We start from the raw sequence: 20271 nt of genomic DNA on the forward strand, positions 1-20271 counted from the left end.
AGCACTGAGATATCTACTTAGATTTTTTTTTCTTGTTTTTATTATTTTTTTTTTTAATGTATTTTTTTGAGACAGAGTCTCGCCCTGTCACCCAGGCTGGAGTGCAATGGTGTGATCTCGGCCCACTGCAATCTCCACCTTCCAGGTTCAAATGATTCTCCTGCCTCAGCCTCCTGAGTAGCTGAGATTACAGGTGCCTGCCACCATGCCCAGCTAATTTTTGTATTTTAGTAGAGATACAGTTTCACCATGTTGGCCAGGCTGGTTTCAAACTCCCGACCTCGTGATCTGCCTGCCTCAGCCTCCCAAAGGGCTGGGATTACAGGCGTGAGCCACAGTGCCCGGCTTCTTGTTTTTAAGCCTGGCTTCCTAGATCACCATAGCTTAATGGCCAGAGGTTGAGCCACACCTTGTGCTGGGAAGGCTTCATGTTTTGTCAGTGGATCTCTGTGTGGCTTGGAGAATTCATTCAAAGTTCCAAATTTTTATGAGCCTCTAGTCCATCCTGAATGTGAATGTGTATGCAGCCTTGTGCATACCTTCTAGACCACCAGATACATGTGGCAGCTTTTCAAGACCCTCTTTAGTTGTATCATTACCTGGATTTCCATGTTAAATTTTTGGCTGGCCTGTTGACCTACTTCTTATCCTAACCAGTACGGCAACCTCAAGCTAGCTGCAATTTTGGTCTTCCATGATTGTCACTGAGATAACTATTGTTTTCAACATCCCTGGGCATGGAAGTAAAGTCAGTCACTCTCTGCTGCCACTGCCATTCCTCCCACAAGCCCCACCCACCTGGATAGAACTTCCTTACCACAACCACAGAGCTGGTGGTGAAGGGGCAATGCTAAAACACTACAGACTTCCACTGTTCTTTCTGAAATTCTGAGAACCAGCAGACTTTCTTTTTTTTTTTTTTTTTTTTTTTTTAAAGACAGAGTTTTGCTCTGTTACCCAGGCTGTAGTGCAGTGGCGCGATCTCAGCTCACCACAACCTCCCCCTCCCTGGTTTCAAGGGATTCTCCTGCCTCAGCCACCCAAGTAGCTGGGACTACAGGCTTGCTCCACCACGCCCTGCTAATTTGTTGTATTTTTAGTAGAGATGGGGTTTTACGGTGTTAGCCAGGATGGTCTCAATCTTCTGACCTGCCCGCCTTGGCCTCCCAAAGTGCTGGGATTACAGGCGTGAGCCCACACCCGGCCACGGATGGACTTTCTTAAATTAATCCTTCTCAATTTGTTGTATGCCTTTGGTCAAATTTCCAGTCTTTAAATGACTGTCTTTGGCAATTTTGTCTAGCTTTATAATCGTTTTGGGAAAAGAGGATTTGCTGAGATCTGCACTCAGCCATTCCACAAGTCCTGTCCACTTGCAGGAATGAGTTTTTGTGGGCACAAAGCAAACAGTATACACAACATTTCATGGAAGGAACTGAGGCCGAGAGAGGAAGGGCTTTGTATCAAGTCCCACAGCAAGTCGATGGTCGAGCTAGGACCAGAACCACTCCCTTCCCCTGCCAACAAACTCTTTCTTCTGCCTTAAAGGGAAAATGTAATGGCAGGCACATATCCACTAGAGGGCTCCCCAAACCAGGCTTCTCACCCAGAAAGCAGAATGATACTGCAGAAGACTTCACACTGGACTTCATTTTCTTTTGCCATAAGCCCAGGGAAAGCAATAGGGATATCTCCCACCATAAAACCCGGAAGCTTGAGAAGTATAGTATACAGAAGAGCTTGAGAGCTAAGAGTTGGGAAGACAGCATGTGAGTGATGTAGATGGATACAGAGGAGCAGAAAGCAGCCAAGAGAGTAAGTGAAGAAAGGGAAAGTGGAGGAGAGATCTTTCTTATCCTTCGAAGAAGACCAAAAAGGAAAAATAGCAAATAGTATTTTCTTTGTGATTCAGATAGTAATAAGAATATATTGCTTTAAGCAGATGCCTCTGTCTTCATAAATGGCAAAGGGATCAGAGAACAATGTTTTTAAATGTTCATAAGAAAGTCTGAAGTTTAAATATTCTGAAGCTCATTTTAAAAAGTCAAGTCATGTTCAACATTTGCATGTGCAGATGCAGGTAAACAGTTAAATTGCCTTTAATTTATAATTTAGGTATATACAGATTTTTGATTCATAGATTATCTAATTATTTTTTCCTTTCAGACATAGGTAAATGAGAGAGGAAGAGAAGTTATTTAGCCTAATTTCTTTATGTGAACATATGTGCTAAGCTGAGGCCATTTCTGCTATTATACACACACGACACAGGAAAGCCCATGGGCCCATCCTCACTGTTACAGTAATCCAAGGCCCATTACTATCTAAGTCCTGACACTGGTCAGGAAGAATAACAGAAATGCCCATGGACAAAAGATGAACAAGAAGTGAAGAACAGGTGCCAGAGCTGAAATCAATCCAACTCAGGTATTATTTCTGGCATTGATCAGGGTGAAAGGAATGGCAGTAACAGTAAGACTACGGGACAGGTTTTTCTGAGTCAGTCCAGAGGAAAAGCCAGTTGACACGTTATGTTACTCTTGAACCAACCCCTGATTCCATCTCACTCTACCTGAGCACAGACCCCAATACCTTAGAGTCCTAACCAATGCCTTTCACCCACCATCCACAGTATCTAGTGGAGGGCAGGGCTCTCAGAGTCGGCCAAGCCAGCTGGACGGTCACGTCTGTTCTTCGTAGGAACATGCAGTCTGTTCTTCACCATCCCTCCACCTTGGACACACTTCCTCACCAACCAAATAGCCAGTTACTTCCCACCCAACATGGCTAGGTTATTCCCAATGACAACAAACAAGCAATCAAATCTTTGTTGTTGTTTCCTGGAAAACTGACAGCAAGAAGATAGCCCAATTCATTGTGAGGCCAGTCTAAGCCAGAAGAAAGCTCACAAAACCCAAGTTCTGTTCATCAAGGATGTCAAACAAGCTTTGTGGTACAGAAAACAGAAGGCTCAGGGATTGGAGAAGGAAAGAGGAGGGAATTTTGGAATTTTAGGTTATTTTCTTTTGCATTTTAATACTCTCACCTGCAATATTGCCACTGGATGAGGTAGTAAGGTATAAAATGGGATTCACAGAGACTTAACAGTTATCCACTCTCTTGTTAAATTTCCTCCCACTGTAAATCGATTATATTGAGTATTGATTCTCAGCCTTGGTTACCAATTGAAATCGCCTGTGGAGCTTTAAAAAGTTCAGATTGGTCTGGAGCATAGCCTAGGTGCCAGAGTTTTAAAAGCTCCTTAGGTGAGTTTAAGGTGCAGCCAAGGTTGCGGTTATACTGGGGGCTTCTCTACAGTCCCATCCTTCCCTTTTTCTTTTCTTTAACATCTCTCCAGCATTTCATGAAGTTCTGCTAACTTCATGAGCCACAGAGTAGCTGTCTGTATGCTCCAGAGCTGCCTCCAATCCCAGCTGATGCTGCCACTTTCAATTCTAGGTGAAGATTTTGCTGCCCTGTTTGTCTTTGTGTGATTGGATTAATTCGAAAGCCTTGTCTCCAAGCTCTTTCTTTTATTAATACTTGTTCAGTTCTATTTCCCGTGCAATTTGTATATCTCTAAGTGTGTCTTTCATTTCCATAAGTTGTGCTTATTTTTTATTTATAATATCTATTTTTGTGGAGCATTTTTCATCCATATCCTGTATTGTCTTAAAAAATTTCTTTAAGTTGGTTTTCACCTTTCTCTGGTATCTCCTTGAATAGCTTAATAATCAACCTTCTGGGCTGGGTGCGGTGGCTCACGCCTATAATCCCAGCACTGTGGGAGGCTGAGGCAGGTGGATCACCTGAGGTCAGGCGTTCAAGACCAGCCTGGCCAATATGGCAAAACTCCTCCTCTACTAAAAATACAAAAATTAGCAAGACATGGTGGCACACGCCTGTAATCCCAGCAACTGGGGAGGCTGAGGCAGGAGAATCACTTGAACCTGGGAGATGGAGGTTGCAGTGAGCCAAGATCGTGCCATTGCACTCCAGCCTGGGTGACAGAGCAAGACTCCATCTCAAAAATAATAATAATAATAATCAACCTTCTGAATTCTGTTTGTCCCTTTAGAATAAGTGGTCATTTCAAAGCTCCCTGTACATCTGCACAGGCTGGCAACCCAGCTCTGGCCCTTCTCCTAGAAACAGGCACCCACTTAGAGAAACTCCTCTTTTCTAAGGCCTCCTATCTGACAAAGAAAAAAATAATCATAGCAAAGACTTGGAACAAACCCAAATGTCCAACAGTGAGGGACTGGATTAAGAAAATGTGGCACATATACACCATGGAATACTATGTAGCCATAAAAAATGATGAGTTCATGTCCTTTATAGGGACATGGATGAAGCTGGAAACCATCATTCTCGGCAAACTATCACAAGGACAAAAAACCAAACACCACATGTTCTCACTCATAGATGGGAATTGAACAATGAGAACACATGGATGCAGGAAGGGGAACATCACAGACTGGGGACTCTTGTGGGGTGGGGAGGGGGGAGGGATAGCATTAGGAGACATACCTAATGCTAAGTGACGAGTTAATGGGTGCAGCACACCAACATGGCACATGTACACATATGTCACAAACCTGCACGTTGTGCACATGTACCCTAAAACTTAAAGTATAATTTAAAAAAAAGAAAAAAATAATCAAAAGTATGAACAAAGCCTCCTAGAAATTTTGGATTATCTTAAATGACCAAAACTAAAAATAATTAGTGTTCCTGAGGAAGAAGAGGAATCTAAAAGTTTGGAAAACACATTTGAGGGAATAATTGAGAAAAATTTCCCTGGCCTTACCACAGATCTAGACATCCAAATACAGGAAACTCAACACCTGGGAAATTCATCACAAACAGATCATCATCCAGGCACATAGTCATCACGTTATCTAAAATCAAGACAAAGAAAGAATCTTATGAGCTGTGAGGCAAAAGCGTCAGGTGACCTAGAAAGGAAACCCTAACAGATTAACAGCAGATTTCTCAGCAGAAACCCTACAAAACAGAAGGGATTGGGGTCCTATCTTTAGCCATCTCAAACAAAATAATGGTCAGCCAAGAATTTTGTATCCAGCAAAATTAAGCTTCATAAGTGAAGGAGAAATATATAAAGTCTTTTTCAGACAAAGAAATGCTGACAGAATTCACCACGACTAAGCCAGCACTACAAGAAATGATAAAAGGAGTTCTACATCTTGAAAGAAAACTTGAAAATACACCAAAATAGAACCTCCTTAGATCTCACACAGCCTATAAAATAATAACACAATTTTTAAAAAAAGATATTCAGGCATCAACTAGCACAATGATTAAAACAGCACCTCACATCTCCATACTAAGATTGACTGTAAATGGCCTAAATGCTCCACTTAAAGGATGCAGAATGGCAGAATGGATTAAAATCCACCAACCAAGTATCTGCTGTCTCTAAGAGACTCACCTAATGCATAAGGACTCACATAAACTTAAAAGGGGAGGAAAAAGATATTCCAAGCAAATGGAAACCAAAAGTGAGCTAGAGTAGCTATTCTTATATAAGACAAAACTGACCTTAAAACAACAACAGTTTAAAAAGACCAAGAGGGACATTATGTAATAATACAAAGATCAGTCCGACAGGAAAATATCACAATCCTAAATATATATGCACCTAACACAAGAGCTCCTAAGTTTATAAACCAATTATTACTACACCTAAGAAATGAGATAGATGGCAATACAGTAACAGTATTCCACTGACAGCACTAGACAGGTCATCAAGACAGAATGTCAACAAAGAAACAATGGACTTAAACTATACTCTAGAACAAATAAACTTAACAGATATTTACAGAACATTCCACCCAACAACTGCAAAATATACATTCTTTTCATCAGCACATGGAACATTCTCCAAGATAGACCATTTGACAGGCCACAAAACAAGTTTCAATAAATTCAAGAAAATCAAAAATATATCAAGTACCTGTCAGACCACAGTGGAATAAAATTAGAAATTACCTCTGAAAGGAACCTGCAAAACTATACAAATACAAGGAAATTAAGTCATCTACTCCTCAATGATATTTGGTCAACAATGAAATCAAGACGGAAATTTAAAAATTATTTGAACTGAACAATAATAGTGACACAACTTATCAAAAGCTCAGTGACACAGCAAAAGTGGTGCTAAGAGGAAAGTTAAATGCCTACATCAAAAAAAAAAAAAAATCTAAGGTTACACCTCAAGGAACTAGAGAAACAATAATAAACCAAACCTAAATCAGCAGAGGAAAAGAAATAACCAAGGTCAGAGCAGAAGTAAATGAAATTGAAGCCAAAAACACACACACACACAAATGAAACAAAAAGCTGGTTCTTTGAAAAGATAAACAAAATTGATAGACCGTTAACGAGATTAACCAAGAAAAGAGAAGAGATCCAAATAAATTCAATTAGAAAAGACATGGGAGATATTAAAACTGATACCACAGAAATACAAAAGATCATTCACACACACAAACTAGAAAATCTAGAGGATATGAATAAATTCCTGTAAATATGCAACCCTCTTAGATTAAATCAGGAAGAAATAGAAACTCTGAACAGACGATAACAAGTAGCAAGATTGAAACAGTAATTTTTTAAAATGCCAAAAACAGAAAAAAAAAAAGTCCAGGACCAGACAGATTCACAGCTGAATTCTATCAGGCATTCAAAGCATTGATATCAATCTTACTGAAACTATTCCAAAAGACAGAGAAAGAGGGAATGCTCCCTAAATCCTTATATGAAGCCGGCATCACCTTAATACCAAAACCAGGAAAGGACATAATAAAAAAAGAAAACTACAGACCAATATCCCTGATGAACACAGATGCAAAAATCCTCAACAAAATACTAGTTAACGGAATCAAACAGCATATCAAAAAGATAATCCACTATGATCAAGTGGGTTTTATAGCAGGGATGCAGGGATGGTTTAATATATGCAAGTCAATAAATGTGATATATCACATAAACAGAATTAAAAACAAAAATCACATGATCATCTCAATAGACACAGAAATAGCATTTGACAAGATCCAGCATCACTTTATGATTAAAAATCAGCATAAAAGGGACATACCTCAAGGCAATAAAAGCCATCTATGACAAACCCACAGCCAACATTATACTGATTGGAGAAAAGTTGAAAGCATTCTCCCTGATAACTGGAACAAGACAAGGATGCCCACTTTCACCACATTTATTCGATATAGTGCTAGAAGTCCTAGCCAGAGCAATCAGACAAGAGAAAGAAATAAAGGGCATCCAAATCAGTAAAAAGGAATTCACATTCCTTTTTGTTGTTTGCTGATATGATCAGATACCTAGAAAACCCTAAAGCCTAATCCAAAAATTCCTAGAACTGGTAAATCAATTTAGCAAAGTTTCAGGATACAAAATTATTGTACACAAATCAGTAGCCCTTCTGTACACCAACAATGACCAAGCTGAGAATCAAATCAAGAACTCAACCCCTTCTACAACAGCTGTAAAAAAAATAAAATACTTAGGAATATACCTAACCAAAGACATGAAAGATCTCTACAAGGAAAACAAAACACTGCTGAAAGAAATCACAGATGACACAAACAAATGGAAACCCATCTCATGCTCATGGATGGGTAGAATCAATATTGTGAAAATGACCATACTGCCAAAAGCAATCTACAAATTTAGTGTAATTCCCATCAAAATACCTATTCACAGAACTAGAATAAAACAATCCTAAAATTAGTGTGGAGCCAAAAAAGAGCCCACATAGCCAAAGCAAGACTAAGCAAAAAGAACAAATCTTGAGGCATCACATTACCCGACTTTGAACTATACTGCAAGGCTATAGTTACCAAAACAGCATGGTGCTGGTATAAAAACAGGCATGTAGACCAATGTAACAGAATAGGGAACGCAGAAATAAAGCAAAATACAGCCAACTGTCTTCAACAAAGCAAACAAAAACATAAAGTAGAAAAGGACATCCTATTCAACAAAAAATGCTGGGCTAATTGGCAAGCCACATGTAGAAGAATAAAGCTGGATCCTCAACTCTCAACTTCTACAAAAACCAACTCAAGATGGATCAAAGATTTAAATCTAAGATATGAAACCATAAAAATTCTAGAAGATAACATCAGAAAAACCCTTCTAGACATTGGCTTAGGAAAAGAGTTCATGATCAAGAACCCAAAAGCAAATGCAACATAAACAAAGATAAGATGGGACCTAATTAAACCAAAAAGCTTCTGCACAGCAAAAGAAACAATAAGCAGAGTAAATGGACAACCCACAGAGTGGGAGAGAATATGCACAAACTGCATCCAACAAAGGACTAATATCCAGAATCTGCAAGGAACTCAAGCAAATAAATCAGCAAGGAAAAAAACAAACAATCCCATCAAAAAGTGGGCAAAGGACATGAACAGGCAATTCTCAAAAGAAGATATACAAATGGCCAACAAACATATTTAAAAACTGCTCAACATCACTAATTATCAGAGAAATGCAAATCAAAACCACAATACAATAATACCACCTTACTCCTGCAAGAATGGCCATAACTTAAAAATCAAAACAATAATATGTGTTGGCATAGATGTGGTGAAAAGGGAACACTTTTACACTGCTGGTGGGGATGTAAACTGGTACAATCACTATGGAAAACACTATGGAGACTCCTTAAAGAACTAGAAGTAGAACAACAATTTGATCTAGCAATCCCACTACTGGGTATCTAACCAGAGGAAAAGAAGTCATTGTATGAAAAAGACACTTGCACATGCATGTTTATAGCAGCACAATTCACAGCTGCAAAAATATGGAACCAGCCTAAACGACCATCAAGCAATGAGTGGACAAAGAAAATGTGGTGTATACACACACACACACACACCACGGAATACCACTCAGCCGTAAAAAGGAATGAAACAATGACATTCACAGCCACCTGGATAGAGCTGGAGACCATTATTCTAAGTGAAGTAACTCAGGAATGGAAAACCAAAAAATCATATGTTCTCACTTATAAGCGGGGGCTAGCTATGAGGGCACAAAGGCATAAGAATGATGTAATCAACTTTAGGGACTCAGAAGGGAAGGGTGAGAGTGGGGTGAGGGATAAAAGACTATACATTGGGTATAGTGTACACTGTTCAGGTGATGGATGCACTAAAATCTCAGAAATCATCACTAAGGAACTCTTCCATGCAACCAAACACCACCTGTTCCCCCAAAACTATTGAAATAAAAGTACAAATAAAGATGTATCAAATATGTAAATCTAAAAAATAAAACTATAAAATATCTAGAAGAAAACAGGAAAAAATCTTTGTGACATTGGATTAGGCAAAGGTCTCTTAGATACAACACCAAAGGCACTATTCATAAATAGAGATTTATATGAAATCATATTGTATGACCACTTCTTTGTCGGTCTCCTTCATATAACTATTTTGAGTGACATCCATGTTGTTGCTTTTTATCAATAGTTCATTCCTTTTTATTACTGAGCAGTATTTCATTACATTTCCTTTTTATAAAAGGAAAAGCTGATACATTGGGCTTCATCAAAATTTAAGAACCTGTTCTGAAGAGACAAGCCACAGATGGAGAGAAAATATTATAAAGTATACATCTGATGACGTACTTGTATACAGAACTTCTGAAGAACTCTCAAAACATACAAACCAATAGGAAAAAATGGGCGAAAGATTTGAACACTTCACCAAAGATTATATATATGGATGGCAAATATACGCATGAAAAGACCTGCAACATTATTAGTCATTAGGAAAATGCAAATGAAAGCCACAATGAGATACCTACACATCTATTAAAATAGCTAAAATTTAGAAGATTTTGACCATGCCAAATGCTGATGAACTGAACTCTCATAGACTGCTGGTAGGAATGTAAAATGATACAACCACTGTGGAAAACAGTAAGTTAAGGTTAGAGCTCTTTTAGAATTTGTCTAGCAGGCTTGGAAAGCCCCAAAAGAGAAAAAAAAAATGTTAAGGAAAACAGTAAGTTAAATATACATCTACCACATGACCTAGCCATTTCATTCCTACATATTCACCCAAGAGGAAAAAATATACAGTCTGCACAAAGACTTGTACATAAATGTCCAAGCAGATTTGTGATAGTCAAAAACTAGTAACAACTCAAATGCTCAATCAACAGGTGAACAGATAAACAAGAGTCGTATATCCATGCAATGAAATACTGCTCAGTAATAAAAAGGAATGAACTGTTGATAAAAAGCAACAACATGGATGTCACTCAAAATAGTTATATGGGCTGGGCACAGTGGCTCATGCCTATAATCCCAACACTTTGGGAAGCTGAGGCGGGAAGATCATGAGGTCAGGAGATCGAGACCATCCTGGCTAACACAGTGAAATCCCATCTCTACCAAAAATACAAAAAATTAGCCGGGCATGGTGGCGGGTGCCTGCAGTCCCAGCTACTCAGGAGGCTGAGGCAGGAGAATGGCGTGAACCCAGGAGGCAGAGCTTGCAGTGAGCTGAGATCGCGCCACTGCACTACAGCCTGGGTGACAGAGCGAGACTCCATCTCAAAAAAAAAAAAAAATAGTTATATGAAGGAGACAAAGAAGTGCACATACAATATGATTTCATATAAATCTCTAAAAATGTAAACAAATCTATGGTGACAAAAAGCATATCAGTTGTTGCCTGGGGATGGGAGTGGTATGGGAAGAGAGAGGGATTACAAAAGGCACAAAGAAACTTTTGTAAACGATAGAGATTATTCATTATCTTGATTGTGGTGAAGATTTCACAGGATATATATATAGATGTATCAAACTGTATACTTCACTGGCATATACATATGCCAAATGTATCAAATTGTATATTTTAGATATGTGGAGTTTACTATATGTCAATTACACCTCAATAAAACTGCTTTAAAACAAAGCATAACCAACATCCCAAATCAGTGTATTTATTAGACCGTCTAAACCAAGCTTGTCCAACCCATAGCCCACAGGCCACATACAGCCCAGGACAGCTTTGAATGTGGCCCAACACAAATTTGTAAACTTTATTAAAACATTATGAGATTTTTTGTGGGTTTTTTTTTTTTTTAAGCTCAACAGCTATCGTCAGTGTTAGTGTATTTTATGTGTGGCCCAAGACGTTTCTTCTTCCAATGTGGCCCAGGGAAGCCAAAAGATTAGACACCCCTGGAAACAAAGTAAAATACAGTATGTAGAGAAGTTGCCAGGAGTTTAAAGACAGTCACTTTGAGAATTCTTGTTATACCTACCTCAGCTGCTTGCTTTATTAACTTGCCTTCATTCTCAGGCTTTGGAATTGAACTCCAGTCTGCTTTCTGGCTGGGTGTGGTCTCCAAGCTAACTACAGGCTTCTCCCTAAATGATTTTGCAATCACAGAGTAAACAAATATCACTATTTCGTAATTATTGGAAAATCTGTATTACAGATTTGTGATTTTTAAGATGCCTTTCGGTTTGGAGACTGTAGGGAACATTTCCCCCAAAGTATGCGTCTGTGAACCCATTAGCTTTCATACAAAAGAATTGCTGTTTGCTGGTTTTCTGACAACTGTTCAAATGCTAATGACAGCAAGAAGCAGTTTTGGGGATTTTTATTTTTTAATTTGCTAATAATCTCTTTTTAATGTTTATGAAAGTGATACTTGCACATGGTTTTCTTTTGTTTTTTTTTTTAAGGAACCGGTACATAAGAATTTATGATGAAATGCAAGGAGACCTCCTCCTTTCCCTTCTCATCCCAGCCCTACTACCCAGAAGCAAACCCCTTGAACTCTAGAGCTCTTTCTTCCAATAATTAGCTCCAGATTTCTAAGAAAGCTTGATAAGCCACAACACTGTAACTGCAAGTAATATGAATGAAATCAGTATATTTCTCCCTTGAAACGAAATGTTACAGGAAAGGACAGAAATGAAAGGCAGGAATATGCTTTTAAGCATATTAAATTAAGGTAGGTAGTAGAGTAAAACACTTCGAAGCCAAAAGATCTAGGTTTGAATCCTAGCTCTCATGATTGCTGTCCCACCTTGAGCTAGTAAATGAATGTCTGACCCTCAGCTTGATTATCTTTAAAATAGAGATGAAAATGTGTCTCACAGAGGTCAAGAAGGTGAAAAGAGACAGCACATGTAAACATCTGGTATACCACCAACTCAGAAATGACTTTTTCTTTACCTTTTCCCATGCTTTAAACTCTTCTCCAGAAAAAAATAGTGTATGGGGCAGATGGGACACCCCTCATTTTCAGTATAGCTCCTCTCCAAAATTTCAGCCCCTCGGAATTTTTTAAAGCAGCAACCATCATGTCGTTAATGAAAGTGAATTCAGGAAATCTGCCAAAGGCCAACTCGTTGTTCATTGATTAGTGAGACCAACGACAATACTGTAAGCCTCCTGCTAAAGCCATTCATTTCTCTGGGGTCTAGAGAATGGCCTTGTGGCTAGAAACAGCTGCAAGGCATGCCTGTGGCCAACAGGTCCCAAGCCCAGTACCATCTGTTATCACCCAGGATCACACCAGCCTTCCCCTTGCTGGGTACCGGCTGGCTGGTTCACACAAAAACCACCTCTGGGTTTGTTTTACAGAACTGCATTCCAAGTCAATTCTCCAAAAGACTTCTTCCACCCAAAGACCCCATCCTTACAATCTTCTTACCCTTGCTGGATGCTTCTGCCCTGTTCTAATGTGCCCGGCGGAGGCTGCTTGGCTGGGAGCTGGACCAACGCTGCGGATCCCACGGATTCTTCTAATTCAAGGGGGGAAACGCTATTTAGACCTGTGAAAGGAGAGTTCGAGCAAGCACCTTGACCGCTACGGAGAGTGGGCTCAGAGCTCTAGTCTAGCATCGTGCCTGGCCCCTGGTTAGGCCTCAGAAAATCTTGGGATGAATGGAGAGGGTTGTGGAACTAGGTGCTGGAGCGGGTTCAGTTCCTCTGCCAAAGAAAGACTTTGGAATTCCTGGGGACGGAATCGGGGAGAGGATGAAGAAGGGCGCCTCGCCTCTATCCTAAGCCCGATGGGAGGAACGTCTGCCGATCTAGAGCAGGTCTTAACGCCACCCTCTGGAGCTGCCACCACTGCCTCACCTCCGTATGAGATACAGTAGGAAGGAGGGAGTGGCTGCCTGGCTCGCTTTGATTAGCTTTATAACAAGCGGTCGTTCTGAAATATTCGCTCATGATGGCTAACAGACAACACAATCACCAAATGTCTAAGAAAAGGAGCTTTGAGGGTAACGGCCTGCTGGGACCTGAAGGACAATTGCGGAAAGGGCCCGCATTCTTGGGGCTGACCTGAGTGGGGCACAGTTGAACGTCTGAGCGCAGGCTGCCGGTCCTTGGGCCCGGTACCGGCGGTTCGCGAGGCGGGTTTGGGGCGCGGTGGGGGAATCCTAGCGAGGCGGAGCGCGTACTCCCCCTCGGCGCCCGGACTCAGGCCCATCCCGCCTCTGCGGCCTCGCCGGCCCCCAGGCCTTGCAAGGGACCACGCGCCTGGCGAGTTCCCAGTCGGCGCGGCCCCTGGTCGGCGGAGCCGCGGAATCGTGGGCACTGGGGGCGGCTCGGGGAGGAACTGCGGAGGGGAAGCGCCGCGGGCGGCAAACGGCAGAGGCGCGCGGGGCGGCGACAGTGGCGCGGCCGCAGTGAGCGCGTCCGAGAAAAGAATAAGACGAAACGGGGCGCTTAGAGGCCCGGGAATCTGTGGGTCTTTTAGGGGGAGAGGGGCGAAGGAGGTTATTCGTTTTGGGGAAGATCATGGAAACAGCAAAGGCTCAGAGGTGGTGCCTAAAGTGGCTGGAGAAGCTGAACGGTTTGGAACAGAGGCGTGACATGGAGGGGTAAATGGAGACCAGATTAGGAAGCCTTGGGAGGCACAATCAGGAGTTAAAATCTTGAACAATTCAGAGTTGTTTTATTTTTTTAAAGATATAGAAAATGAAATCTGCACTTACGTAATAGATAACTTATGAAAAAGTACATGGAATACACATGTTGCAGTCTTGCCAATGTACCTTAATGTAGCAGTTTCTCCTTGTCTGGACTAATACCCGGGATTCTTTGTCCTACTCCAAGAAAATTAAGGAATGGGACACAGGGTGAGGTGGGAGGGAAAGTTTAATAAGCGAAAGAAGAAAGCTCTCCACAGTGAGCTGAGTATGCAAGTAGATTGCCCTGTTACAGCTGAATTCAAAAGCTTTTGCAGGAAAACCTCTTATCTCTGTAGTAGTTTGAGTAACTTCTCTTATCAGTAAAGCTGTCTTATCTTATGCAGCTGTGGGTATGTATCTATACAAGCACAAAGCACCGCCTTTTTTGTTTGCATAACTGTGAGTTTGTTTTAGGTAAGCCCCCCTCCTCTCTGTGAAAGTTCCCACCATGTATATGCCTGAAAAGGGGAGGACACTTTCCTGGGATCTCCCTGATTATACAAAGAACAAAAGGCTTCTGTGCTGGACCCTGTCTGCTTATCTGTGTGCAGGTGCAGCCTGAGTTTTTTTACCAGGTTGTTTTATTTTTGCCTGTTGCTGTGACTTTTCAGGCAGGCCGCTTCTGCACTGAGTCTTCCCCAACTGATTTTCTCTTTCCTTCTCCCTCACACGTAGTTAGGAAACATAATATAATTACTACCCATGACAAAACCATCCTACTTAAGAAATGGAACATTCCTAGTACAGATGCTCCCACCTGTGGGTTCCTTCCTTATCCCTTCTCCCTCTGCACGCCCAACTTCTATCCTGACCTTTGTGTCTGTCATACCCTCACTTTTTAAAATAGTTTTTTAAATCGCTTCTCTGTATCCCTAATACATCACTTCGTTTTGCTTCTCTGAAACTTTATAAAGATGGTGCTATGGTCTGGGTGTTTGTGACGCCATAAAATTCATGTGCTGGTATCCTAACCCCCAAAGTGATGGTATCAGGAGATGGGCCCTTTGGTCATGAGTGGGATTCATAAGAGCCCTTATAAAGGAGGTCCTGCAGAGCTACCTAGCCACTTCCACCATGTGAGAACACAGCAGTTGCCATCCACCTAATAACTGAGACCAGTCCCTCGCAAGACAGGAATCTGCTGGTGCCTTGATCTTGGACTTCCCAGCCTCCAGAACTGCGAGAAATAAATTGTTGTTGTTTATAAGCCACCCAGCCGATGGTATTTTGCTACAGCAGCCCAAATGGACTAAGACAAATGGTATCATGCTGTTAAGTTCTCTTCTGCAATTTTCTTCTTTCAAAGTTGTTTCTATAATACATACTGTATAGTCCTGTAATTCATTTTCACTGCAGTAAAATATTCCACTATGTGGCTATACCACAATTTATTGACCTAGTGACAAAGCCACTTGGTGGTGGTTTGTTGGTTTTGTTTTGTTTTGTTTTGTTTTTTTTCAATTTGGGGTTGGAAACAATTGAAAAGAACCCAATTCGTATCCTGGTGTATGCATGCAGACATCCCACAAGGTGTAATACCTAGGAGTATATGCAAATATCCAACTTTACAATAAAACACTAGAACTATTTCCCCAATTGGTGGTCCCAATTTCCCTTCTACCAGCAATGGGTAAGAATTATTAATTTACATCCTCACCAACACTTAGTATTGTCACACTTCTTGATTTTTCCAGGTGAATGAATGTAAAATAGTATTTCACCAGAGTTTTAATTTGCATTTCCCTGATCACTAATAAAGTTGAGACCTTTACATATATTTATCATATTCCCTCTTTTAAAAGTGTCTGTTCATGTCCTTTGCCCATTTTTCTTTGGAGTTGTGCTCTTTTTGATTTGTAGGAGCTCTTTGTATATTCTTGATACTCATCTTTAGTCAGTTATACTTGTTTACACATATTTTCTTGCCATTCATGGCTTGTCTTTTCACTTTCTTCATGGTGTCTTCTGACAAGTAGAATTCATGTCTTTTCTTTTGTGGTCAGCTCCCTATCTTTTCATAAAGTCTTTCTTGCCCTGAATTCAGAAAATATTCTTCTATATTTTCTTTTTTTTTTTTTTTTGGAGATGGAGTCTCGCTCTGTCGCCCAGGCTGGAGTGCAGTGGCACTATCTCGGCTCACTGCAAGCTCCACCTCCCGGGTTCATGCCATTCTCTTGCCTCAGCCTCCTGAGTAGCTGGGGTTACAGATGCCCACCACCATGCCTGGCTAATTTTTTTTTTTTTTTTTTGTATTTTTAGTAGTGACAGCGTTTCACCGTGTTAGCCAGGATGGTCTCCATCTCCTGACCTCGTGATCTGCCTGCCTCGGCTTCCCAAGTACGGGGATTACAGGCATGAGCCACCGTGCCTGGCCAGATATTCTCCTGTATTTTCTTGAAAATGTTTTTAAAGTTTGCCTTTTTCGCTAATCCATTTGGAATTGATTTTTGTATATGTGGGAGGCAGGGATCCAACTTCATTTTTCCTCATATGAATAACTGTTTATCTCAGCATCACTTGTTGATAGTTTCCACTTCCTCATAGATGAAAAAGGCCACCTCTGTCCTACATAATGCTTTGAATAAGCAAGAATACTGCTGACTCTATTCAGTTTCACTGATAAATGTATCTGTCTTTGTGCTATCATGTGGTTTTAATTGCTACATCTTTATGATAAATCTTGATGTACAAATATCTCAAGATCCCTCCTTACTTATTCTTCCTCAGGAACTTCTCAACCATGCTTGAGCTTTTGCCTTTCATTATAAATTGCAAAACTAGTTTGTCAAGTTGCTCAAAATACCCTATTGGCATTTTGCTTGGAATTACAGTAAATCAATAAATCAGCCTGGCAATTTTGGTATCTTTACAAAATTGTTTCTTTCAGTTAATAATGTATTCTATCTCTCTATTTGTTAGGTTTTAAAACCTTTCAATGAATTCTTCTAATATTCTTCATAAATATCTAATCTTAGTATATTGCATTTTTCCCTCTACTTATTTGGAAGTTTACACTGTATTCTTTTACTTATTGCCCTTGAAATTTTAACATGTATGCTTAAGTCTAAAATTAATATCGTAAACAATCCTCTGAAACAATGTAAGGACCTTGGAACACTTTCACTCTAATCTTTCCTGCCCATGCTATTTTAGTCTGCCCCCTTTTTAATCCCCAATTCACATTATTATTACCATTATTATATTAGGCAGACATTCATTTAGATTTGCCTATATGTTTGCCACCACCTTTGCTCATCATTCCTTCTTGCATCACAAACCTGTCTAAGGTCACCTTTCTTCCCAAAATACAGATGGGCCTTGAAGTTCCTATAGTAAAGTTCTATTGGTGATTAACTCCTGGTTCTAATGGTGCTGAGATGAGGACCTCAGTGCTTCCTGTGACACCACGTGGAGGAGCTGAGATGGAGAAGCAGAAGGACTTCTAATTCTGGAAGGGCCTGTTAAATTAAGCTTAGCCTAAACCTGCCTCCTTACGTATTTTAAGTTCAGCTTAAAGGTTTCTCTGTACATAGTGAAATGTAACTTAACTGGATGTGTAAACAGACTATAACCTATTCTTGTGCCAACCACCAAGTTTTAGCCAACTGTTCAAATCATGTTCAAATAAGGCAAAAGCCAACCTGTAACCAATCCAGCTGTTGCTGTACCTCACTTGTTTCTGTATATCACTTTCCTTTTTCTGTCCATAAATCATCTGCGACCATGCAATATCACTGGAGTGTCTCTGAATCTCCTGTGATTTGACAGGTTGCCTGATTCATAAATTGTTCTTTGCTCATTTAAACTCTGTTAAATTTACTTTGTCTTTCTTTTAACATGCCCAAAGGGAGACCCAGGTGCCTCTCTGGCAGTAGGGAGTGAGAGTCCTCAGTGGAAGAGAGTGTTGGAATGAAAGAACTTTGCCTGCACACTGTCTCTATGGAGACCACATATGCAAAGGACCCCAGCACAAGAGCTAGAACTACACAGAGCTGGGGGGAGTCCATGGACTGTCCCACAGCACACTAGAATCTATCACCTCTGTCCCTTCTCCCTGCTCCCAACGGCAGAGGGAGGAAGAGGTGGTGTCTTTGAGGTGGACATAGTAGCTCCTGCCATCCTTCTATTCCATTCTATTCCAGGGTACTGCAGTGGGAGGGAGGGTGCCCAAAGGAGCAAACCGTGCTCCCCACATCCAGGCCCTTAGCCATGCATCTCACCTGCCATTAGTAGGATATGGAATCAAAAGCTTAACATTAACTATGGCTTTGGTTTTGAATTTCTACTTTTTACTATGGACATTTTCACATACATATGAAAGTAAGAAAGAAAAGAAGTATTTTGTTTGAGAAATGCAAGCCTCCTTTAAATTATCAGACCCAGAGAGACACTGGAATGAGAAGCAGTCGTGTCCCACTGCCCCCTTAAGCTTAGTAATGATTTGGAAGCTGCTTGCTATGCAGGCTCCAGACTGAGAACCCACATAGCCTGCCACCCTCTGGATTATACCCATGGAGTCTTTTTTTTGGGGGGGGGGGGGGGGTGGGGGGTATATTCGTCCCTTCAAGGATTTATCCATTGTGTTACAAACAATCCAATTATATTCTTTTAGTTATTTTTCAATGTATAATTAAATTATTGACTATAGTCTCCCAGTTGTGATATCAATACTAGGTCTTATTCATTCTATTTTTTGTACCCATTAACAATCCCTCCTCCCTCCCACCTCCACACTACCCTTCCCAACATCTGGTAAACATCCTTCTACTCTCTATCTCCATGAGTTGAATTGTTTTGATTTTTAAATCCCACCAATAAATGAGAACATGTGATGTTTGTCTCTCTCTGCCCGGCTTATTTCACTTAGCATAATGACCTCCAGTTCCATCCATGTTGTTGCCAATGAGAGGATCTCATTCTTTCTTGTGGCTGAATATTACTCCCTTGTGTATATGTACCACATTTTCTTTATCCATTCATCCACTGATAGACACTTACTTTGCTTCCAAATCTTGGCTATTGTGAACAGTGCTGCAGTAAACACGGGCATGCAGATATCTCTCTGATATACTGACTTCCTTTCTTTTGGGCATATACCTAGCAGTGGGATTGCTGGATCATATGGTGGCTCTATTTTTAATTTTTAGGAACCGCCAAACTATTCTCTATAGTGGTTGTACTAATTTACATCCCCACCAACATTGTACAGCAGTTCCCTTTTCTCCACATCCTCCAGCATTTGTTACTGCCTGTCTTTTGGATAAAAGCCATTTAATTGCCATATCATCGTAATTTTTATTTCCATTTCTCCGATGATCAGTGATGTTGAGCACTTTTTCATTTGCCTGTTTGCCATTTGTACATCTTCTTTTGAGAAAATGTCTATTCAGATCATTTTTCTTTTTAAAAATCAGATTATTCCGCTCAAGCCTGTAATCCCAGCACTTTGGGAGGCTGAGGCGGGCGGATCACGAGGTCAGGAGATCGAGACCATCCTGGCTAACACGGTGAAACCCCGTCTCTACTAAAAACACAAAAAATTAGCCGGGCGTGTTGGTGGGCGCCTGTAGTCCCAGCTACTCGGGAGGCTGAGGCAGGAGAATGGCGTGAACCCAGGAGGTGGAGGTTGCGGTGAGCCGAGATCGTGCCACTGCACTCCAGCCTGGGGTACAGAGAAAGACTCTGTCTCAAAAAAAAAAAAAAAAAAAAAAAAATCAGATTATTAGATTTTTTTTCCTACAGAGTTATTTGAGCTTGTTATATATTCTGGTTATTCATCCCTTGTCAGATAGGTAGTTTGCATATGTTTTCTCCCATTCAATGGGTTGGCTTGACACTTTGTTCATTGTTTCCCTTGCTGTTCAGAAGATTTTAACTTGGTGTGATCCCATTTGTCCATTTTTGCTTTGGTTTTCTATGCTTGTGAGGTATTCCTCAAGAAACTTTTGCCAAGACCAACGTGAAAGTTACCCCAATGTTTTCTTGAAGTAGTTTCATGGTTTGAGGTCTTAGATTGAAGTCTTTAATCCATTTGACTTGGTTTTTATATATGGCAAGAGATAGGCATCAAGTTTCATTCTTCTGCATGTGGATATCCAATTCTCCCAACACCATTTATTGAAGAGATTGTATTTTCCTCCAATATATGTTCTTGGCACCTTTGTCAAAAATGAATTCACTGTGGGTCTATGGATTCATTTCTGAGTTCTGTATTCTGTTCCATTGGTCTATGTATCTTTTTATGGCAGTAGCATGCTGTTTTGGTTACT

The 20271-nt window shown here is 40.6% G+C and overlaps 1 protein-coding gene and 1 pseudogene across 8 annotated transcripts in view; one reads left to right on the top strand and one right to left on the bottom strand.

The window, feature by feature from the left end:
• Positions 1 to 20271, bottom strand: part of PLAAT5 (phospholipase A and acyltransferase 5) — a 34904-nt gene that overhangs the window by 13287 nt on the left and 1346 nt on the right. For 2 of the 8 annotated variants that reach the window (XM_032151852.2, XM_058438831.1), the window contains exons 1-3: positions 13371 to 13601; positions 12733 to 12853; positions 11329 to 11434 (exon numbers count right to left, since the gene is read on the bottom strand). In XM_032151852.2, coding sequence (XP_032007743.1) covers positions 11329 to 11434; positions 12733 to 12853; positions 13371 to 13518 — 375 coding nt within the window. In that variant the 5' untranslated portion in view covers positions 13519 to 13601. Of the gene's footprint in view, positions 1 to 11328; positions 11435 to 12732; positions 12854 to 13370; positions 13604 to 20271 lie in introns of those variants that run through there. The other 6 variants (XM_058438833.1, XM_058438832.1, XM_032151850.2 and 3 more) reach the window with 6 other exon arrangements.
• Positions 9980 to 10028, top strand: LOC116470027 (U7 small nuclear RNA; annotated as a pseudogene).

Source organism: Hylobates moloch, unplaced genomic scaffold (assembly GCF_009828535.3).
Source record: "Hylobates moloch isolate HMO894 unplaced genomic scaffold, HMol_V3 SCAFFOLD_5, whole genome shotgun sequence".
Classification (NCBI taxonomy): domain Eukaryota; kingdom Metazoa; phylum Chordata; class Mammalia; order Primates; family Hylobatidae; genus Hylobates; species Hylobates moloch.